The sequence below is a fragment of the Balaenoptera borealis genome (assembly GCF_965194805.1).
Source record: "Balaenoptera borealis genome assembly, chromosome: X".
NCBI classification, from domain to species: domain Eukaryota; kingdom Metazoa; phylum Chordata; class Mammalia; order Artiodactyla; family Balaenopteridae; genus Balaenoptera; species Balaenoptera borealis.
In genome coordinates, this window is record NC_138881.1 from 123,192,931 (window position 1) to 123,217,633 (window position 24,703).

Here is a 24,703-nt window from a genome sequence, read left to right on the forward strand (position 1 = left end):
TTTTTGATGTCAGTATCTCAGTAATAAAATACATGACAGGTTTGTAGGTAGAATGTGTCTGAATTGGCTATTGTGATCAACTTCACGGAACTCTGGCACAGCCTAGAAAAGTGGATAGAAATGGAGAGGTGATCCAGTGATGCAGGACAGTCTCTCTACATAAGTGGTTTTTTTGAGGAAAATCCATCTTTGTTTTCTGCTTTTCTAGTTTTTCATTCTGGTACTTTTCTGGATTTCTGTTACCCGTTCTGCCTAGTTCTGGACTCTTGCACAGTCCATTAGAGGTGGTAAGTAGCAGCCATCCTCAAGTAACTTTGTTGGGTTTTCCTGGTTTCGCATTTCAGTGGTTGCTACACGTGAACAACCTATTGGCGGCAGCAGGCTTGAGACTCAACTTGGCTCACTCAGAGGCATTTCTCCCATCTGACCATGATCTTCCCGTTCCTGGTGGTTAGGAATATAGTGCCTTTTAGAGTCAATATACTGATTTGATCACTTTTGAGCCAGTTTGGTTCATGGCCATAAATAGCATCTTTCCCTCATGACCCTCTGATGCCTCTGATAAGCAGTTATTCTGAAATAGCCATTACCAGATGCTAGTCTTGATTGCTCAGAAGGCTTCATGTGTACCAGTATTTAAATTTTGATCATCTTTCCCTCTGTGTGTTTATCGAGGGCTGTTTAAAAATTTTATTTGGGGCTATTTAGAGATTTTCTTTCCATTTCTCTCAGAACTTTCCATGAAGAAACGGAGAAATCTGTATTTTATACTGATGAGTTTTATGTTAATGGGAGAGGCATTAAAAATCTTTGCAAGTTGCACTTGCTAAGTGATTAAAGATAGGCTTCAAAACTGAGTGCCTGAAGGTCTTCCCACCAATTTCTATATACCATACACTTGATTACAGGAGTAGGTCCAGAACTGGAAGGAAGATGTAAGTGTCAACAGAAGATGGTTACATGCAGTCCTGAGAACTGGGGTAGATCATCATTATTCAGTATCATACAGAACATAGATGGCTTATGGTAAGAGGAGAAAAAAAATTCCAGTGTTATTTTTGGTAAATACTAAGGCATCTTTGTCAGATTTCCTTGGAGATCAAAACCTGTAAGGTATTAACATCAAAGAACAGAGTACTAGTGCTCAAGGAATATATATCATTAAAAGTTGCAAGTGCAGCATGGATACTACGTGATAAAAAGGAACCTAAGGAGTTATGCTGTGAAGAGGGAGGAATCAGGAGGTAGATCCCACACTTGACCGGGGCGTAGACTAGCTCGGTGGTTGCTGGAAGAGTCATGTCACCTCTCCAGGTTCCGATTTCTTCATGGGTTAAATGAGTGGTTGCTAAGGTATCCTAACTCCAAAGTCGTATATGCATTAAGAAGGTATTCATGTTTTATATGGAGAAAACTACAGAGTAATTGTTAACGAAGCACCCACCTGATTTCATCTGGTTCTCATTAAATATTTAGTGAACATTCACTACATAGCAGGCACTTCACAGGCTTCTTGGGGATACAGAGATAATATTTCAGGCCTTCAAGAAGCTCAGTGTCGAGTGGGAGAGCTCAGTGAGTCAGTGGGCAGTTCCAGCACATGGTACAGTAAGTACTAAGATGCCCAGGGTGAGGTGGGAGCACATAGAAACAACCCAAATCGGGGTGGCGTGGAGTCAGTAAAGGGCTTCTCGGGTGAAATGAAACCTTACCTAAGACGGAGGACAGGTTGGAGAGGTTAGCCAGGAGAAAAAGGGCTGGGGCCATTGATCTAAGCATGAAAAATTCAGTTTGGGAAGCTTCCCGAAGCTTCGGTGTGGCTAGGCCACAGAATTTGAGGTAGAGAGTGAGGGAGGTGAGAGGAGAGATACCGCCAAGGAAGGCCTACGGTGCCACGTTAGAGGTTTGACTTTCGGGAGCCTTTGAAGGGTTTTAAACGAGATCAGGTTTACACTTGAATAAGTGTGGAGGGACAGACAGGATTGCCCACCACTCCAGGAGCCTCTGTCAAGTCGCCTGGTGACCACCTAGCAGGAGGGGCTGGGCCCACATCCAACTTCCTGGATGTTCCTCTGCCCCACAGTCCAGATCCAGCTTCCCAAAGGTCACAGGTGCTAGCAGGCTGTGTTCCCAGACAGCGCCCCGGACAGCTGGCATTTAAGCCCTGGTTTGATCCTCTGCCTGCAAGGCCACCACCATCAGCGTTGCCCTGCGGAAAGGTAGACTCCCAGGGAAGATACACCTTCCCCTGGGGATGCAGCCCACAGGGCCCCAGCCTTTGCATGTGTCTCTGTGGGAGAGAATGGGCGTCCACGTGCGTCTTCTTCCTGACCCTTACTGGTAATTGTCCCTCATTAAAACCTTTCCCTCTTGCATGCTGGTGTGCTGTTTGCCTTCACCCACCGAGTCACACAGATCGTGCCCCACATGAGGCAAACTCCACTTATTCCAGCTCTGGCCTTTGGGAAACTGCAAAAGGGATCAACTAAGCCATACGAGGGCTGCACAACACCCCTCCTAGGGCTAGCGGTGAGAGACCTAGCTGAGCTGAAATCACTGGTGAACATGTTGTTTCGGCCTTGGTCTAGGGCCATACCATGTGCCACAGAGGCTCTGGAAAGTCCTCCACGTGAGGCAGATAGAGACTGTTCCATCCCTTGGCACTCCCTACAAGTCAGTCAGCCCTGTGAGCCCTAAGGGAAAAGAAGTTGACAGAAAAGAGCCCTTGGTCTCAAGTGCCATTGGAACAGTAGATGCAACCTAACCTCAGACATGAAACCTGGCACTGTGCAGTGTACCACCCAGGGGCTTATTAGGCAGAGGGTGAGGGATTGGGGTCCAGACCGAGGGGCTTCAAAACACAGGGAACTGGACTCCCAACAAGACTCACAGCAGTCCCATGAGGCTTGAACGGCTTACATGATGAAGAAGCTACACCCATGAGGTAAGTGGCACTGAATGGCCAGCATTTGAGGTTTACCACCAGATTTCCTTTTGCCAAATGAATTGGCTAGTCCAGCCAATGGGGAGAGAGCACATGTGCCTGCCCTGGGCTTGCATCGGATGCTCGGGGAAATCAGACACATAGCCACAAAGAGGAGACTTCCCTACTGAGGTCGCAGCTGCTTTGAGGCACGTTGGCACTATAGACCGACGGTGTGAAAATCCTGGGCGTCAGGGATAACTTGCGAGCAAATGACCTTAATTCAGAGAACGCTGGAGAAGCCAATGGGATCTTACATGAGCAGGACATCCCTAACTTTGCTCCTTCTACCAGGGAATGAGGGATGGGATAATCCTTCGGTGCTGATTTAGGCCCCACCCAAAAGAGGAAGAGGAGATAAGGGGCCCTGTAAGTTGCCCCAGGACCCAGCAAAAATGAAAAGGCCGGAGGCGAACACTCCAGGCTTCCTTCTGAGCCTCCCTCAGGCAGCACTGTTCTGGCTCTGGGCCTTGAACAAAGGGATTGCTAAGGAAGGAGAGAGATGGGAAAAACCAAGAGGGTGGTCAGCTGATAACCCGACTCACTCTAAAGAGGTTGCAGAGAGAAGATAGGGGTGCAGGAAACAAAAATGACTGATTTTTGAGCGGGCATCAAGGAGACCCCTATGGAGAGCTGACGCAAGGAGATCCTGGGTGATGAAGGCCGTTAGTTTTCCCCACTACCTGGACAGCAGGTCTCCAAAGCCTCCTCCTGTGTCCTTGGAGAAGGGTGCAGGGGAGGAAGTGAAGCAGTTAAGCACATATTAGTGCTGCTAGAATGAGACTCCCCAGCCCCACAGGCCTCTGTGCTACCCAGGAGACTGATTTTCTAGCCCGAGTGCTAGAGGGCCCTTCAATCCAGATTTGAGTCCCTTCAAAAGCAAACTCGGCCTGGGGGCCAGTCCTCTGCCCTCTTCAGAGGGATTGCTGAGTTTGTGCCCTAGTCCACGTCTTCCGGAACATAGGTGCGGGGAGAATTCTGCAGACCTACCAGCCACTGGAGCCCAAGGAGCTGTCGTTCTTGGACCCGATGGGTCCACAGTAAGTTTCTCTGGCAGGATTTGAGACTGGTTTTACTTACACCCAGAGACTTGGCACAATTGCTGCAGATGCCATTGGCCCCTTTGATGGGACCGTGCTCATGGTCCCTTTGTCAGACTGCAGGATTGGTACAGACATGCTGGGTTCCCTCAACCCAGCATAGTACCCTGATCTGCTGGGTGGGTGTGGGCATCGCCATCGCTCCTGGTGACTACAGAGCCTCTTGTATTTTCAAAGCCTGCCAGGATTGTGCAGCTGAAACAGTATCAAGTACCAGTAGGTGAGAAAGACAACCCGCAAGGCTTATTCCGTTGCCAGGAGGGAGTGGTAGTACTACTTCCTTCCAACTCCCAGCCTGTGTAGCCAGTGAGTAAATCCAGTGTCTGTGGCCCCTGATTGCAGATCACTGTGGCTTTAATAGTGGCCACCATGTCACTCAAAGCACTTGATATACCAATAGGTGACTGAACTGACTGCATCCATTACTGGCACTCAGTATGTGGCCGGCAGCTGCACTGTCCGGGACTTCAGCCACTAGCCACATGTAGCTGCTGAGCGATCAAAGGCTAGTCTGAATTGAGATGTGCAATTCTCAGTGTATTTAGAATGCACAACGGATTTTGAAGACTTAGTTTGAGAAAAAGAATAAAAAATACCTATCTTTTATATTTAAGTGCTGAAATGTTAATATTTTGGATCTATTGGGTTAACTGAGCCATGTTAGTAAAATCAGTTATACCTGTCTCTTTTTACCTTGTTTTTAATATAGTGATTACTAGGAAATTTAAAATTACACGTGTGGCTCACATTATACTACTCTTGGACAGAATTGCCCTAGACATTGCTCATGTTCCTTGCTCTAGATTTCTCCAGGAAGAAAAAAAAATTATTTTGTTTTCACTTGGCAGAGCAGGAAGCTCACTTTTACTGTCCTACCTCAGGCATGTTGAACTTCCCCAGCAATACTGCAATATATCAATAATACGTTGGGAAAGCCCATTCCATTCCATTGATGACAGTTTCCATAGTGGCCCCCAGAGGAAACTTTTCACCATAATGCATGCTCTCTAAGCGCAAGTGGCAGGGCCTTGAATGAAGATAGAAATCAGAGCCAGGCCACTGGAGGGCATAAGTTGGGGGCTATCTGAGCAGCAGCCCAAAGAGATATTCCACAACCTAATAAGGAAAAACTGCTGACCTTTCAGACACTTAACTACACAGAAGGAGCCCTTATCGCCTGTTTGGCCTCTTCGGGTATTAGAGGCAGCACATCCTGCACATAGAAATGTTACTCAAGAATCTGTAAGTCACCAGACTGGTAGCCAGATTCGACTGGGGACCCCCGCAGTAAGCAGCCGCAGAAGCAATGAAACAATACCGGCTCTGCCCGCCCCCAACTCATTCTGATCCCTTGGAGTTTTAATTATCTGTGACCAGTCTCGCATCTGATGTCTCTTGAAAAGAAGACTCTGCCAATATTGGGGGTGGGTCATCTCACCACTACTGGATGGTACATGCGTTTTGAATGACAATTATTGGCCCTGTTGGGGACAGATTATCTCACTGAAGGGAAAAGTGTGACTCTCAGATCCAACATTCCCAACCTGCTAGTGGGGTTGTTACTGAAATCAGTTCCATCAGATGGATGTCTCAGTGATGGTCCAGTTGGGAAAACAGAAATCACACCAGTGATTTTAACAGAGAATTTAATACAGGGATTAGTTAAACAGATCTTAAAGGACTGAAAATGCAAAACAGGAGCATTAAGTTTCCACAGAGGTGGGTTCTGCAGGAAGCATTTACCATCCTGAGGCCTGGGAGAACAAAGGGAGGAGGCTGAGATGGTGAGAACCCAAAGGCTCAAAAACGAGGGCCACAGAGTTAAAACCCAGATCTCAAGCGAAGGGGCACTATCGGTCGGTACAGGTACCTTGATAACATGCAGGCAGACCCCCATGTGGCTGGGCTTAGAGCACTGAGGAGACGTGATAATGCTGGTTCTGAGAGGGGTGGGGAGGGGGTCGGAATCTGGAAATTGGATTCAGCAGCTGCTACTGGAGCAAACTCTTCCTGCCAGAGTGAAGAACCATGGTCTTCCAGTCTCCTTCTAGAGCCTCTTATTGGCAGACCCTAATAGGCAGCACTGGCAAAGGAGAAATGTGGTGTGCAGAATCCCAGCCCCAGCCTCATAGAGTAGAGTGTAGAAGGATGGTTTGGAACTGAGATACAATAGCTTAATAATTGACAAAGTGCAACAAGCCAAAAAAAAATGCGAAATGGAAATGGTACATCCAACTGGGGGTCAAGCCAACTGCAAGAACACGTGGCTGCCCAGCCAGTAGGTACTGAGATGGCCCTATTGCCTGCTTTGCCTGAGCTACTGGCTCGAGTGGGCCTCAACTTTGAGACTTGGTACCAAACAAGGAAGCCTGTTTCACTGATAGGTGAGCAAGTTCAGTGGAATACTGCTAAGCCATTTGTTATGTGATGATAAATGCTGACAACCCCTGGCACTGGCTGCTCTGCACATTGGGTGGAAGTGCAGTGCTTTTTTGGTAGTAAAGCATTCCACTCCTCAATGAATGAAATATCCCTTTACATAGACTCAGGGGCTGCTGCCAACGGCCTCACTCTTTAGTCAGGTCGCTAAGCCACGCAGGACTATTAAAGTCATACCCTATAGAAACAAATACAACTCACCCACAAGCTCAGTTAATAAGTCACATATGCACTTGTCTCCTTGAAAAGAGCACATCCTGAGAAAAGCAAAGCATCTGCAATGAGAAACTCATCTGGGCCTGTGAGCCATCATAGCCATATTGACCTACGGGATCCATATCCAGACCCACCACAGTAACAAGAGCACCATGAAGGGTTGTCATCTGACATACAAAGAAGCTACTGGCACCCCCAGAGCCTGCATTTGGTGGCAGCTACACAAGCATGTAATTCAGGGTTAGCTTGGTCATACTGCAAAAGACAGGACTGGCTCACACTGGCAGATATACTTCACAGCCCCCCTGCCCCTCCATAGTCTGGACGCACTCTCTAGGTATAGGGTTGCCGCCCACCTCCTCCAATCACATAGCACACATAGAGTGAAGGCTCTGACGGACTACCTTTGCCACATGCCAGAGAAGGTCAATAGAGATTTCAGACCATGATGCAGATCTGACATCTATGAAGGAAAAGGAAGTAAGGAGAATTGGGTAAGAATGATCTTAGACTATAATGCAGTTCCAAGTATCGCAGGCAGATGGGGAGTTCTTGAGCCGAATCTGCATTAGTACCTCCACCGTGCTCAATTACTGACTGCAAGTAGTCTATAGGAAATACGGCCTTGGCACAAACACAGTGGTGGATCCTGCAGGGCATCACCGTGGGGCTGTCAGGCAATCGTGCTCTTCACAACGGACTGGAGTGGCACACTTGCCTGGCTGCCATACTACATAATAATAACTTCCCTCCTTTTTTGGACCTGCACTGACCATGCTGAGTATCTAAGAAGATTTTACTGCATGGATCACAGAAATGTAGATAAACACAAATTCGGAATGGCATCTGGTGTCCTTTCCCACTGGGCAGACAACTCTGACGTTGGGTTTGCCACACACCTCCTCTGAAAGTTGGGGGATACTTCTGTGATTTTTATGCTGATGAACAAAGTCGCCTTTGTCCTGAAGCCATCTTCCTTAATCTGAACAGACTGCCTTGGGTAAAGGAATTGTTAGCCCAGGTCTCTGTGCAGCTTTTCATTCCAGGATAGAAAATCAGGTTTGGTTCATTCCTGAGGGTAGCTCACAGGCCCCAACTGGTGAGGCACAGACAGATCCAAGCCTGTGAAGCAAGGAGAGCTCTGAGGAGTGAGTAACTTCTCCGTTTTCCTAATCCAGATATGGACAGACTGTACCTGTCTGGGGCAGTGACCATAGTGCCAAGTATCACAAAGCTAGATATGTCACCCCCAACTTCAATTGTCTGTGAGGGATCTTATCATCATCCCACTATCAAACAATGCCTCAGGTATCACTTCTACCAGGCAGTGGCCTCAGCCACTGTTTGCCTTTGCCATCTACACTCATGTGTCCATATCCTGTGATGTCCATGCTAAATGGATGCAGAGGATCCAACTTGGACCCAACTCAAAGCAACATTATGTGCTTCCCACCCACTTCCAGGACTAGATCTTCTGTGTGCTAAGACAGCCTCCCTTGCCTCCACTGCCTCCCACTTGGACACAGGGTGACCCTCTTCGTGCAGGTAGCGACACAACTCTTCGGTAATCAAAGATCCAGTGGGCACAGGCTATATATGCCCAGCCTCTGGTGCAATCAGTAGGCTGTCCTTGGGGGCATTATGGACGCAGTTCATCACCATTTTACATGCATTTTCCCCCATCAAGAGGTGTTTCTAAGGCTCACCTGGGAGATTACCAAAGAGATAGCTGGGTGTTTCACTACCAAAGATACTCTTGCCTCCTTACCTCTGATTGTGTTGGATATCTGCGTAGCTTTGGGTTATTTACTGACTAGGCAGTGTGTACTGTGGCCAACTTCTGGCTGAATACCTCACTGCAAGTTGTAGGAGCTGGCCACAGGGCTCTAAACCACTCCCCATCTAAGCCCTGGGATCTTTTTCTCATGGCTTGGTCTGGAGTCCATGACTAGAGGTTTCAGAAAACTCTAGCTTTCATGATGAACTTTGTACTCTTATTTAGGACCCTCCTTGTTTCACAACGTCTTCTTTGCCATCCTCACCAACTTCAGAAACCCCACTGAAAAAGCCAATCAATTTCCATCCCCAAAGGTCTCACTGTGGGATACTGACAGAACTCAAAACCACCTACGTCATCTTACTAACACTTGGGCTTGTAAATTATCCCAATTAAACCTATTATTGTGCCCATTCTCCATGATATAGTGGTGTTTTCTTTAACTCACCTTCCAAAGATAGATGAAAGGGGTCAGGACTGGAGGCAGGGAGGCTAGGATGTTAGAATAATGAACCAGTGCAATGGCAGTGAGAATGGAGAAAGGTGGGATTACTATGATATTTAGGACATAGAATCAGTGGGACTTAGTGATTATTACTTGTGGGGGAAAAGCAGAGTGAAGAAACTAGCATTATGATTCACAGATTTTTGGCTTGAGTTATAGCTTTCTTTTTTTTATTTATTTAATTTATTTAATTTTGGCTGCATTGGGTCTTTCTTTGTTGCTGCACACAGACTTTCTCTAGTTGTGGCGAGCGGGGCCTACTCTTCGTTGCGGTGCGCGGGTTTCTCATTGCAGTGGCTTGTCTTGTTGCGGAGCACGGGCTCTAGGTGCGCAGGCTTCAGTAGTTGTGGCATGTGGGCTCAGTAGTTGTGGCTCCTGGGCTCTAGAGTGCAGGCTCAGTAGTTGTGGCTCACAGGCTTAGTTGCTTCGCGGCACATGGGATCTTCCCGGACCAGGGCTCGAACCCGTGTCCCCTGCATTGGCAGGCAAATTCTTAACCACTGTGCCACCAGGGAAACCCCTATAGCTTTCTTTTAGAGGAAGGGAGACTTATTCATTCAACTAATGTTTATTAAGCATATACCATGAGTCAGGCAGACTTTGGCATTTGATGCTGGAGATACACAAGAAAAAGACATTGGCAGACAGAAAAATTAGCATGAAAGGTAATTACAAGGACAGATAGACATGTGCTTCCTCATATGATGCACAAGGGCACAACACACTTCAGTAGTGTTCCAGCTAAAAAAATTAATAAGCTGAATCTGATCATGTGGAAACATCAGACAAGCTTACAAAATGGACATTTTACAGAATAAATGGCTTGTGCTCGTCACAACTATCAAGGTCATGAAAGACAAATACTGAGGAACTGTTTGCAATCAAATGATACTAAGAAGACATGACAGTTAAATGCAATATGTGATCAGGGATTGGCTCTTGAACCAGAAAATTTTGTTGTCTTTTGTTATAAGGGACATTATTGGGAAATTTGGCTATGAATAAAGTAGATTACATAGTAGGACAATGCTAATTTCCCAGTTTTGAGAATTGTACTATGATTACGTAAGAAAATGTTCTTTTTTAAGAACTTTTTTTTAATAAATTTATTTTATTTATTTATTTTTGGCTGCATTGGGTCTTTGTTGCTGCGCACAGGCTTTCTCTACTTACAGCGAGCAGGGGCTACTCTTCGTCGTGGTGCGCGGGCTTCTCATTGGGGTGGCTTCGCTTGTTGCGAAGCACAGGCTCTAGGTGTGCGGGCTTCAGTAGTTGTGGCACGTGGGCTCAGTAGTTGTGGCTCGCAGGCTCTACAGCGCAGGCTCAGTAGTTGTGGCGCACGGGTTTAGTTGCTCTACGGCATGTGGGATCTTCCCGGACCAGGGCTTGAACCCATGTTCCCTGCATTGGCAGGTGGATTCTTAACAACTGCGCCACCAGGGAAGCCCAAGAGAATGTTCTTTAAAAAAAAAAACAACAAAAAAACACATGAAGTGTTCAGGAGCAAAGGGCTGAGATATGAGCTGGAAGAAGTTTTGAGCAGTAGCATAGTTGCTAAGCAGGCTTAGGCTCTGGGCTTACACTCCCTGAGTCCTAATCTCAGCACAGCTCTTTACTACTTATGAGCCTTTGGGCAACTTTTTTAAACTCTATACATTAAATTTCCTCATCCGTAAAAAACAGATGATGTTAATAATAGTACCTACCTTATAGAAATGGTATGAGAGGACTTCTCTGGTAGCGCAGTGGTTAAGAATCCGCCTGCCAATGCAGGGGACACGGGTTGGAGCCCTGGTCCAGGAAGGTCCCACATGCCACGGAGCAACTAAGCCCGTGTGCCACAACTACTGAGCCTGTGCTCTAGAGCCCGTGAGCCACAACTACTGAGCCCACGTGCCACAACTACTGAAGCCCGCACGCCTAGAGCCTGTGCTCCGCAACGAAGAGTAGCCCCCGCTCATGGCAACTAGAGAAAACCCGCGCGCAGCAGCGAAGACCGAACTCAGCCAAAAATAAATAAATAAATGAATTTATTAAAAAAAAAAAAAAAGAAATGGTATGAGAGTGAAATTAGTGAGTGTATGTAAAGCACTTAGACCCGTGTCTGGCATGTATATATAACCAATGTTGGCTGTATTTAAGCTATTCTGCTCCTGTCCTGGGAATACAGAGAGAAATGGGACATGGTTCCCTTGTTCAAGGAGCCACAGTCTAATGGAAGAAATAAGAAGGTTAACAGATAATAATAATAAACGCTTGTGATGAGTGTCCTGCTAGGGATCTGAGCTGAGGGCAGCTGAGCCTGGGACAATGAATTCTGCAGGAGGAAGTCAGGAGAAGTTTCATGGAGAGATGTGGTTAGAATTGGATCGCAAGGGGTGAACAGGAGTTTGCCAAAATACTCTTTTCCCACTTTTGCCAGGACAGGGGCATCAGAAGTGCCAAAGCACAGGGTTCTGGAAAGGGCATTGGGTACTACAGTGTAGCGAAGGTGATGCAGTAGTGATTCGCAGAAGGGCCAGACTCACCTGCCAGGTGTGTGTGGGAGGAGGGGCAGCACTGGACTGCCAGCCAATGGACATACAGGTTCAGACCCCAGCTTAAATACCACCTGCAGCCTCAAAAAGGTCACACAATCTATCTCTCTGAACCTCAGTTTCCCCTAAAAATGGAGATATTGACACTTACCTCAGGCCTGTAAGGAGGACGCATGTAACGTGCTTAGCAGGGTGCCCAGCTCATGGCTCATCCTCAGTAAAGGACAGCTGTTTGTAATGATGCTGCTGTTAGACGTTTCTAGGCGTCACCAAATTTCCTGGTTCTCGCTTCCTTCCGGGCACGTGCTTCTCTCGAGTGCTGCGTGGCCCTGTAACTTCCTTTGGCCGTTGAGGTGGAAAGAGAATGGCTAGGTGTCCTTTCTGGGCCAAAGCGTTGAAGACCAGGGCCCTGTGATTCTCGGCGCTCGCCTCCCTGCCACGGCAATTTGGAAGCTCAAGTGGAGATGGTGGCATGACAAGGCAGTGGCACCTCTGTCAGGCCAGGTCTCAGTGATGACAGTGAGCAGAGTGCCCCTGCCAACCTGTGGCGGGCAGGTAGTGTAAGCAAGCAATAAACCTTTGTTGTTTTAAGGCACCAAGATTGGCATTTTATTCTCTTTAGCCACCCTCAGAAACCCTGAAGGATTGGGGACTTTTCTAGACACTTTGGTGTCCCATGCCAATTCCAGATAGGGGAAAACAAATTCTCCACTCTCCCGCCTTGTGGATGAGAGGTTTGGAAGCATGTTTGCGTGACAGACGAAATTCAACTCAATGTAAACAAAGAAAAGCCACCAGAAAGATGTCCTGCAAGAGTGAGTGGAGGAGGCGGTAAACATGGATCAGATCTTTCTCTGAATCAACTGTGACTTCTATTTTTCCCATTCAAGCACCAGAGGATTCATGATGTTATAACCTAACTGTCGTGGTCCGAGCGCGGGTTGGAAAAGCATTTCCAGACACAAGGCAGAATGTAAGGAAGATAGAGCTTATTAAAGGGAAGGGTGGCTGCAAGAACAGTGGGCCGACTTGCTGGTAGCCAGGGAGAGTCGAAACAGAAACAGAGGGTAGAAAAGTGGTTGCCAGGGGCTGGTGGGTAGGGGAAACAGGGAGAGGTTGGTAAACTTTCAGTTGTAAGATGAATAAGGTCTGAGGTTCTAATGTATAACATGGTGACTATAGTTGATAACACTGTATTGCATAATTGAAATTTGCTAAGAGTAGAACTTAAATGTTCTCACCAAAAAAAGAGAGAGTTGTGAGGTAATGTCTTAATTAACTAGAAGGTGCGAATCTTTTCACAATGTATGTATATATCAAATCACCACGTGTACACTTTAAATATCTTACAATTTTATTTGTCAATTATACCACAAAAAAGCTGGAAAAAAAGAAGTTGGCTTACTAGAACAATGAAATCACCTATTAAAAACCTAGTTATGACACCACCTAGGAGAAAGCACCCTATAAGTTTGTGGTGCTGTCTTGCAGGATGTGTTGTGCACTCTGAACCAGGACCAGTAATCAACATAAGGCACTGTTTGTCCCAGAACCAGAATACATGGGGCTAAGGACTAAGGGAGTGATGGTGAGAATGATGCCTAATGACATGCTTATACAAATGTTTGCACTTTGCTTCTCATTCTCTGATTTCTGCTATTTTAGAAGCTTATTATTCAAGAGAGAAGTATCTCTTTCAGGGAACACAACAACGGTTCCACTGAATTAGAAGCTGAAACTGCCACCTTATGCCACTAGGCAGGTCCGCCAAAAAAAAGAATTACTATGTCAGCTAAGGTGATTGATCCTAACCATCATTAAGTACTATATATTAATACATTATAGGAATGAACAACAATTTGTTTCCATTTCCCTACTGAGACATCCTTTATGTTGCTTTCATTATAACAATGAATGCCGTTGTACATGTTGCTTTGTACACATGGGTGACAGGATAGATACCTAAAAGTGGAATTTGTGTGTCACGGAATATGTGAATATTTAACCTTTCAAGTTGTGGTCAAATTGCTGTCTTAAGTGGTTGTATCCATTTGCACCTCCACCAGCAATGATTGAGTTCCCATTTCTGTACATTCTTGTGAATATTTATTAATTTTTGCCAATCTGATGAGCATAAATTATCTCATTGTTGACTAATTTGCATTCCCCTGATTACCTGATGTTGAACATCTTTTCATGTCTGCCTGTAGTGATATTTTAAAAAGTGTCAATTCTCAATTTTCCACAAGAATGGTAGTTACATTCTGAGCAGTGGTATGTACCATCTTGTGAAGCAGTCCTTGTATTCATGCCCATGCAACAGATTTTCCTCCCTAATTAGCTCTAGGTTGACTAGTATCAAATTTAGTTCCTTTGAAAATATAGGATGAAAGAGGAAAGCCAGGGCAGGATTTAAATCTACATCTGATAATCTACAAAGTGGATGGCTTTTTGTGCCCTGCCCCCCAATCTCGAATTAGTGTTTTGTAAACCAGGAAGTACTCGGACTTAATCTTAGAGATTTTGTCCCCCTGAGTTTTTGTTAGTAATGTGTATTTCTAGCGGCATAATGTGGATTGCTCACGAGTATTGCATTGTTGCCATAAACTGCCATGCCTTGCCTGTTGACAGCAACCCCAAACGTTACAGTCAAGTGCGAGTCACAGCAAGCCAGAGCTGGAAAGAATCTCCACAATCAGGATGTCCACAGCCCATAATTTGCAGAAGGGAAAACGAAGACTCAGAGAGCACAACCCATGAGGTGGTAGAGAGCCGAGTTTCCAACCCGTGTGCTCTAGCTTAATCCCTGAGCCCACAGGGCAGCTGCGTGGTACCTGGTCATACGATCATTTTCCACGGGTTCTATGACATGAACAAGTTTGCTGTTGGGAGGCGATTGTTCATGGGTCTCTCGAGTGTCTGAATGTCTAGGGGAGCTTTTGTCCTTTGTCTCTGACCCAGTAGTCTTGCATCTTCTGCCAGCATTTACGAAACTGTGGCAGGCTGCCTTGTTACTCAGAAGTACAGTAAAATCTCAGACACTTTCCTGTTCCTCACAGTTGAAGGCAGTAATTTCAAAAGCTGTTAATACAGGTGTCCTCTGGTCAAATTAATTTTGGAAAAGCTGAGGCCCTCCCCCCCAAAAAAAAGATTAAGAAAAGATAAAAGGAAAGGAAAGCAGCTTCTTTTCCTGCCAGCTCCTTTAATAAACTAAAGAGCATTATGAATTGCTCGTAGATGTGGCGGTAGAGTGGAGTGCGCTAAATTTCCAGAATTATTTACATAGGAAAACTTCCTCCCTCCTTCCCCTTATGGAATGCTTATTAACATTGGAAAGAACAATAGAATATGATTAGTAGAAAACCATTTGGAAAGCCAGAGTAAAATGTAGTAAGAAAGAAGATGGAAATGCAGTTGAAGGGGGTCGTTTCACATCCCTTGAAAACTAGACGGAGGTAGATAAACAAGTGTTCCAGCATCATCTACAAAGTGCTTTTGCAGATGTGCCCACACAAAGCGAGTTAATGGGATTTTGCCCAAGGGTCAGATTTTAGAGTCAAAAGGGGACTCTGAGACAATGCTGTCTTATTTTACACGTGTTGCACTAAGGCACAGCAGAAGGAAGGCACTTAGGGCCACCCAATTCACTGGTGACAAATGATGGGAATCAAATCGAAGTGTTCTGAGTCACTTTTTTGTGTTCCTCACACACTCTTTGTCCTCATACTGTCCTATTGTTTCATTTATTTGTGACTCAACCTTAAGGTCTCCGAAGGCAAATACCATCTTGTTCCCCTTAAGAGCTCCTACCACAGTGTAGCAACCTACTGAACATCTACCATATTCACGATCGTCACTCTTCACGTCCAGTGCTGCCCATCACAACTTTCTGCCGTGATGGAGATGCTCCTTTTTCGCCCTGTCAGATATGGTCGCCTGAGCCATGTGTGGCTACTGAGCACTTGATATGGGGTTACTGGGACTGAGGAAGAAGCGATTTCTTAATTCCATTTAATTTTAAATAACGAAAATTTACATTTAAAAAGCCACATTTATCTGGCGGTGCTGCAGTGATTGCCTGTGGTGACTGTAGAGGCTACAGTGGTGTCAGAGGACTGAATTTGAGGAGGAATTAGCGGCCGTGGCTGGAGTATGATTCCAGTCCCGCTACTGGCTCAGGCCTTGGGGGCCCCGTTCATTCATTCGACAACGTTTGACAAACCCTAGAAGGTGCAGGCCTTGAGCGGCGCATGGGCACAAGCCACTAGAGCCGGCCATTACGAAGGGGCGGGGCCTGGGCCCGGCACGACAGCCGCACGTGCTGCCGGGGGTATCACGTAAGCGTCACCGCCCCGGGGGCTTCTGGGTACTGGGCGGCGGACGGAGCGGCAGCAGCTCAGCTTAGCGGGGACCCTGAGGCGTGCTTTTCGAGGGGCGGTTGATGCTGGGGAGGACCTGGTCGAAGACCCGGGCGTTGCAGGGGTCGCGCTGCAAGCTGAGCAGTTGTCGGGCGGGGAGACAAGAGAAGAACCTGGCGATGGGGTGGTCCACCAGCGGCAGTACCCCCGAGTGGCAGGCCATCACGGTGGACAAGCCTAAGCCGGGCCCGCAGGGGTCTCTGCGCGGCACCCAGGCCGAGACGCGCCACTCTCTGGTGAAGGTGTGGGCCCGCAAACACTCCGGGCTGCTCTTGTTCGGCGTCTGGGTCCTGCTGCTGCTGCTGTACTACTACTACCTGAGTGCCAGTGAGTGCCGCCCGGGGTACACCGGGCGAGGGCCCCTCGGGGGGACGGGAGGGTGAGGGGAGGGCGCCGAAGGGCGGGGCTCTGCGCGGTAGCGCGAAGGCCATCCGTCTCTCCCACTGCGTCTGCCCTCCCGTCCGACGACAAACAGCTTCCCTTCTTATCTCCCTTCAGAAGCACCTTCCCTCCCTTCCCTCCCCACTTGTCCTCACAAAACCCTACCCCCTCACCTCCCGCCTGTTTTTAAAAAACGGAGGTGAAATTCTCGGAACCTAAAGTTAACTACTTGGTCGTGAACAATGCGGTGGCATTTAGATATTTAAACGTTGAGCAGCCACCACCTCTATCTCAATTCATCACCCCGAATTCAAACCCACACCCACTGAGAATGCAGTTATTCCTCATTTCCCAGCCCCTGACCCCCACCAGTCTACTTCTGTCTCTCTGGATTTGTTCTGGACATTTCTTATAAATGGGAACATAGACTATTTGTCCTTCCTTGTGTCTGGCTTATTCTACTTGGCATAATGGTTTTGAGAGTTGGGCATGTTGTATATGTATTGGTACTTCATTCGTTTTTACCGCCGAATACTATTCTGTGGTATGCATATACTGCATTTTGTTTATCCGTTGATCAGATTGATGGGCATTTGGGCTGTTTCCAGCTGTTGGCTATAATATTGTTATGAATGTTCATGTACAGATGTTTGTGTCAGTATGTTTTCAGTTCTCTTGGGCATATACCTAGGAGTGGAATTGCGGGGACATATGGGGATTCCATGTTGAACTGTTTGAGGAAGTCCCAAACTTTTCCAGAGTGGTTGAGCCATTTTATATTCCCACTGACAGTGTATGAGGGTCTCCATTTCACCAGTGTTTGTTACCACCCCCTCTTTTTGACTATCACCATCCTAGTGTGAGTGAAGTGGTATCTTATTGTGGTTTTCATTAGTATTTCTGTAGTGACTAATGATGTTGAGCATCTTTTCATTTGCTTCTGGGTATTTGTATATGTTCTTTGCAGAAATATCTATTCAAATCATTTGACCATTTTAAACTGGATTGTTTGTGGTTTTGTTATTGAGTTGTAAGAGTTCTTCATATACTCTGGATATGTGATTTGTAAATATTTTCTCTCATTCTGTAGGTTTTCTTTTCACTTTCTTGATAGCTTTTTTGATGCACAAAAGTTTTCAATTTTGAGGAAGTCCAATTTTATCTGTTTTTTTTTTTTTTTTTTTTACTTTTGACACTTGTGCTTTTCATGTCATATCTAAGAATCCATTGCCAAATCCAAAGTCATGAAGATTTATGCCTAGGTTTTCTTTTAAGGGTTTTATGATTTTAGTCCTTATATTTAGGTTGTTGAACCATTTTGTATTAATTTTTGTTTATGGCGTATGTTAGGGGTCTAACGTCATTCTTTTGCATGTGAATATCCAGTTATTTCAGTGCCATTTGTGGAAGAGACTATTCATTCCCCATTTAATAGTCTTGACACCCTTGTTGAAAATCAGTTGACCATAGACCTATGGGTTTATTGATGGACTCTAAGTTCTGTTCTGTTGGTCTGTGTGTCCATCCCTATGCCAGTACCATACTCTTTTGATTACTATAGCTTTGTAGAAAGTTGAGAAATTGGGACATGTGATTCCTCCAGTTTTGTTCCTTACTCATATTGTTTTGAACATTCAAGGCCTCTTGCAATTCCATATAAATTTGAGGACTAGCTTTTCCATTTATGCAAAAAGGCCCCTGGAGTTTCGATAGAGATTGTATATTTTTTTAAAGCACTTTTCTATTTATTTATTTATTTGTTTGTTTGTGCCGGGTCTTCATTGCTATGTGCGGGATCTTCAGTTGCAGCATGTGGGGTCTTTTTAATTTTTTTAGTTGCAGCATGCAAACTCTTAGTTGTGGCATGTGGGATCTAGTTACCTGACCAGGGATTGAACCCGGGCCCCCTGCATCGGGAGCGCGGAGTCTTAGCCACTGGACCACCAGGGAAGTCCCTATAGAGATTGTATTGAATCTGTAGATTATGTTGGGCAGTATTGCCATCTTAACAGTGTTAAGTCTTTCAATCCATGAACATGGCATGTCTTCCCATTTATTTATATCTTCTTTAATTTATTTCAGCAGTGTTTTGTAGTATTCATTGTACAAGTCTTTAACCTCCTTGGTTAAAGTTATTACTAGAAATTTTATTCTTTTGGATGCTATTGTAAATGGCATTGTTTTCTTAATTTCCTTTTTGGAATGTTTATTGCTGGTATATAGAAGCACAACTGCTTTTTGCGTGTTGATCTTGTACCCTACAACTTGCTGAATTTATTAGCTCTAGTAGGTTTTGTTGTGAACTGTAAAAAATATTCTGCATATATAATTATTTGATCTGTGAATAGATAGTTGTATTTTTCCTTTACATTTTGAATGCCTTTTATTTCATTTTATGTTCTAATTGCTCTGGCTAGAACTTCCAATACAATGTTGAATAGCAGTGGTAAAAGTGGGCATCCTTATCTTGCTCCTGATCTTAGAAGGAAAGCTTTCAGCCTTTCACTGTTGATTATGATGTTAGCTGTTGATTTTTCATAAATGCTTCTTATCTATTGAGGAAAATCCCTTCTATTCGTAGCTGAGTGAGTGATTTTATCATAAAAGGTGTTGGATTTTGCCAAATACTTTCTCTGCACCAACTGAGATGATCATGTGAGTTTTTTTCCTTCATTCTATTAATGTGGTGTGTTCCATTGATTTTCTTATGTTGAACCATCCTTGGATTCCTGGGATAAACCCCACTTGATCATTTTGTATACTCTTTTTAATATGCTGTTGCATTTGGTTTGCCAGTATTTTGTATCTGTATTCATATGTGATATTGGTTTGTAGTTTTCTTGTGGTATCTTTGTCTGGCTTTGGTATCAGATTAATGCTGACATCGTAGAATGAGTTAAGAAGTGTTCCCTCTTCTATTTTTTGGAAGAGTTTAAGAAGGATTGGTATTCATTCTTCTTTAAATGTTTGGTAGAAATCACCAATGAAGCCATCTGCTCCTGGACTTTTCTTTTTAGGGAGGTTTTGATTAGTGTTTCAGTCTCTTTACTTATACTAGGTCTTCTCTGAAAGGTCTTCCTTCCCTAGCCTCCTTTCACAAACTACTAAATCCCCTCACCAACTTACACAAATGCCCTCTTTCCCTCATGAATGACTTCCATCCCTCATTTCTCCTAAGGCCTGTTTATTGTTTCCCATCACAAAGTACTAATTTCCCTCACCGCACCACTCAAAGTGCTGACCTCCATCACCTCCTCTCTTAAAGCTCTTCCACCTCTAACCTCACCTTACTAACCCTCCTTACCTCACCTCTCAAATTCATTTCCCCATCACCTCCCTTCTCAAGGACTTTCCTTGCTCAATTCCTCTCACAGAGGCCTTCCCTTCTTTCATGGTTGCCTTCCCTGCCTCCTCTACCCTCACAAATGACTTCCCTTCTTCACTTGTCCCCTGAAAGACCTCCTTCATTCCAGTCCTTTCACAAAGTAGGAAATTCCCTCTCCTCACATAGTACTAAACTCTCTCACCTCCTTACTCAAAGAACTTTCCTCCTTTACCTATGCTCACAAAGACCTTCCGTCTGTCACCTCACTTCACAAATCCCTTTCCTCTCTTACTCTCAGAAATGCTTTCCTTTCTTCATCACCACTCCAAAAGTTCTTCTTAACTTTCAGTCAAGGTCCTTTCATTCTTCACGTCCCCACAATGACTTTCCTTTGCTCACCTTACAGGCCTTCTGTCCCGTCACTCAAAAGCCTTTCTTCCTTATTTCACAAAGCCCTTTACTCCCCTCACTCAAGGTCTTCACTCCCTCACCGCCCTTTTATTTATTTATTTATTTATTCATTTATTTGGTTGTGTTGGGTCTTAGTTGAGGCAGGCGGGCTCCTTAGTTGTGGCTTGCAGGCTCCTTAGTTGCGGCAGGCGGGCTCCTTAGTTGTGGCTCGCTGGCTCCTTAGTTGTGGCATGTGAACTCTTAGTTGTGGCATGCATGTGGGATCTAGTTCCAGGACCAGGGATCGAACCTGGGCCCCCTGCATTGGGAATGTGGAGTCTTAACCACTGCACAACCAGGGAAGTCCCCCTCACGTCCCTCTTAAAATGCCTTCATTCTCTTACGTCACATTGTCCTCTCTCTAACCTACCTTCACAGAGCCCTTCTCTTCCTCAGTCAAAATCCTTCCCTTCCCTTCTTATTTACCCTCCTTGAGACCTTTGCTCACCCCCCTCTCAGATGCCTGTTTCAGCCCTCCAAAGGCCCCCCATTCTCCCCACTCACAGGTTTCTCTTCCCTCACCACCCAAAGCTACTCTCTCCTTCCTCAAAAGTCTTCTTTTCCTCCTTCTACTCAGTGCTCTTGCTGCCTCACTTTCCTCACTCAAAGTCTTTCCCACCTCCTCCTCCAGATCTTTTTTTTTTTTTAATTTAATTAATTAATTTATTTATTTATGGCTGTGTTGGGTCTTCGTTTCTGTGAGGGCTTTCTCTAGTTGCGGCAAGCTGGGGCCACTCTTCATCGCGGTGCGCGGGCCTCTCACTATCGCGGCCTCTCTTGTTGCGGAGCACAGGCTCCAGACGTGCAGGCTCAGTAGCTGTGGCTCACGGGCCCAGTTGCTCCGCGGCATGTGGGATCTTCCCAGACCAGGGCTCGAGCCCGTGTCCCCTGCATTGGCAGGCAGATTCTCAACCACTGTGCCACCTGGGAAGCCCCCCCTCCTCCAGATCTTTCTTGCCCCCCACTCAAATACTTTTTCTTTCCCCGCAGCCTTCTCTCCTTAGCTCCAAGATAGCCTTCTCAAAAAAGGGCCTTCTCTACCTTACCTCCCTTGGCCTGCCCTCCCTCCCAGTTACCTCACAATGGTATTCTATCTCCTCCTCTACATAAAGGACTTGGCTTTCCCATAGTATTCCTCCCTCCCTCCCTCCCTCAAGCTCCAGCTTCAAGCCCAAAGACCTTCCATCATCCCCACCTCTAATCTCAATGACTTCTCTCTCCCTGCCATCCCCAGAGGTCTTCCATCTCGTCAGCCAAGGTCCTCCCACAGTCAAAGAAGGAAGCAAAAATTGGGCAGAGGCATTGTTAAGTAAAATGAACAGAGACCACTATATACTGTGTCACAGCTGCTTGGGGATGAAATTCAGTGTTAAATAAAGTATATGTTATGCATTCTTTTATCAACTATTTTAAATAAGTTAGAAAAATATTCCTACTCTTTGAAAAACATTTTAAGATGCCTTTTAAATGATCATCCACAAATCATATTACTTCGAATTATCCATATTTATTTTTCCTACTATTCATCTAAAATACAATGTATTTCTGAATTAGTTTTACTGTATTTATAAATGTTAGTTACAAATAAAGCTGAGAACCTTACAAACAGAGCTTTTTCATTCTCTGAAAACGTAATTTAAGAAACAAAACTATAAATTGTACATGTTATTTTCTTAGTCTGTGAGTTCTTCATTTTCTACTCCTATTTTGAGTAGAACTGTTATAAAAAGAGAATACTGTTATTCAGTGTGATTTCTTTATTTCCATGAGGACTTTTTCCAATATAAGTTTAACATGTTTTCTCCTAAAATAATCCATGATTCATTCTTAATGTTGTCAGATGTCCCAGATTCTCAGGAGGTAATATGTGACTGGATGGATTAAATATCATTTTGTATTTAAAATGATTTAACTTAATTAATGTAACTAAATTCATTGTGGTATGGGTTGACTTGTGTCCCCCCCACAACAAAAAATGTTGGACGTTTAACCCCTAGCACTTCAGAATGTGACCTTATTTGGAGATGAGGTCTTTATAGAGGTAATCAAGTTAAAGTGAGGTGGGCCCTAGTCCAGTATGAATGGTGTCCTTGTAAAAAGGGGAAATTTGGACACAGAGATAGACATTGTTAGTAGAAAGACTATATGAATAGACACAGGGAGAAAACAGCCATCTACAAGCCAAGGAGAGAGGCTTTCCCTCACAGTTCTCAGAAGGAACCAACCCTATTGGTTGATCTTGATTCTGGACTTGATTTTGGGCTTCTGGCCTCTGGAATTGTTGAGGCGATAAATTTCTATTGTTTTAAGCCACCCAGTTTATGGTGCTTTCTCACAGTGACCCTAGCAAACTAATACACACTGAGGGGTAAAATAATTTGGCCATGCCCCTGGAGTATTGCAGTGAAAGCAGGGCATCTGGTCCCAGAGCTAAAATTTCCCTTCTTTCTAGATAGACCCTTCTGAGTTCTCTTAGATTTAATGCCACCAAGGAGAATTGAGGTTGAGGGATCTGAATTAGCTCTGGGAGAGCTCCAGGTTGTACAGTCTTTTAGACCTTGTTTTTAAGGTTACTTTTATGCATAAGGCATATAGACTAGTGGCATACAGGATGAAGAGACTAGTAGATCAGGACTAGGAATTTGATCCCACCTCCTCCACCAATTCTCTGTAACTTGTTGGGTCAGTCCTTATTGCACATCCTTTTTGGGGAGATTAAAAACGAGAGAGAAATAAAGATTGACTAATAGGTAATATTTTCAGAATGCTTTAGCTCCATAGGAAAAAACCACGTGACTGGTTTCTATATTATTATATTAATACTTCATTTATCTGTTATTTTGGGGAGTGAGTGAGGCAGTGCACCTAGATAGGTCTGATTGACTGCCTTGTACCACACTAGGCACCAAGTTTGGTCTTGCTTTAACCATTTGTGTATGTGGTGTAGTTGGAGGAGCCCTGATCTAGGAGTTAAGAGACCTGAATTGTCATGATTCTGCCACTGACTTGCTGTGTGACTTTTGATGAGGCATTTTGCCTCTTTAGGCTTCAGTTATCTTGTCTAAAAATTGAGGAGATGTCATTAGACAGGTGTTTCTCCTGCCTCAGTCGTTTGTATAACACCTTCACAATTCTTTGTTATCTTAATGCTATCAGTTATTCATATTTTTCTTTAAATTGCCTCACTTTTTAAATAAATATATTTATTTTAAAAGGAAACTATAGCACCGTTATAAATGGGAAACTGGCATATTTGCGATTAAGAGAATTATTTATAAAAATAAATATCGTGAAAACAAAGTAATGTTATTAAATTTAAAATTAGAAACAATTAAAAAATGAAAGATATATGATAAAATATTTACTCATTTTACATTGTACTAAGCACTTTGTGTATGACTTCATTTAATACTCACAATTCTTCAAAATAAATATCATTCCCATTTTGCAGATGAGTAAACTGAGGCAAAGAGAAGTTTACTGATTTGCCCAAGTTCACCAGCCAGTATGTGGCAGAGCCAAGATGCAAATTCAGGTCTATTTGAGGACAAGGCCCAGAAAAGACTGCGGCATAGGTAGACCCTCAACTTAAGTCTTAGCAGAATCCTCTTCAAGCTGATACCGTTAGCTACTGTTCGCATTCTGTCTCTTCGCCCTTTAATTCAGTTCCTCATCTGAGGGACCTCACTGCAGAGCAGGACTGGCAACATGATTTGCAAAATGAAAATGTGGGGATCCCTTGTTCAAAATGTATTATGAATCTCAAGATGGTAGCAGAACATTAAACCAAGTGTGGAACTGTTTTAAGAGCCACATTCTGTACATTGCATAGGTCACATGCCCATGAAGCCCACAGCTTTGAGTCTGCTTTTTTTTTTTCCTTTGAAATGTAGTTAGGTTTTCAGTCTTTTTTTGGTAACAGGGAAATTAAAAAATAAAAATTCTTTGTGACAGGGAAACATAATTGGTTCTTTACCATTTCTTGCTGCCATTTAGGGATGCTGCCTCCTAGTCTTTTATTTGCTGAGCTTAATGAGTGTACAGATGCAAATTAGAAGCATAGGGGATGGAATTATTCTGCATATGAATAACAGTGGGGGAGGGGAAAGAGGCTGGAGCTTAATAAGGTGAAGAGGAAGCTCTGAAAAGACCTGGGCACTGGCTGATGGAAGATTTTGGAGAGAGGAAAGGACAGTTGCTTCCAGTAATGAAAGAACAGGAATGTCAAAGGGGATTTTATAAAGGTTTGCCATATGGTAAATGATGTTTGGTGTCATGGTAGTTTTGATATACTAGTCATGTATATTTTTTCTACACTTTTCATAATAAATACCTAAATAGCGAAAATTAAATACATCCATAAATATTCAACTGTGTTCCACCTAAAATCAGCGCATGTAATGCTGATGGTACTTATGCCACACTTTGGGAAATAGTGCTCAAGTTAATTTATAAATAATTGTCTTTCAGAGTAGGGAAGAAACCAGTGGTAGAGAGCAGGTTAAACATGCAGAAGGCTTTGGGTTCAGGCTGCTGCTGATGGTGCTTTTCTGAGTAAATGTTTAGTTGCCT

At 44.5% G+C, this 24,703-nt stretch overlaps 1 protein-coding gene across 1 annotated transcript in view; it reads left to right on the forward strand.

Moving 5' to 3' along the window:
- Positions 1 to 15,998: 15,998 nt before the first annotated feature.
- FMR1NB (FMR1 neighbor) overlaps positions 15,999 to 24,703 on the forward strand; it is a gene marked incomplete at its 5' end in the record, with an annotated part of 34,751 nt that continues 26,046 nt past the window's right edge. Inside the window, one exon of the mRNA XM_082376231.1 lies at positions 15,999 to 16,302. Within this exon, the coding sequence (XP_082232357.1) occupies positions 15,999 to 16,302 (304 nt within the window). The remainder of the gene's footprint in view (positions 16,303 to 24,703) is intronic.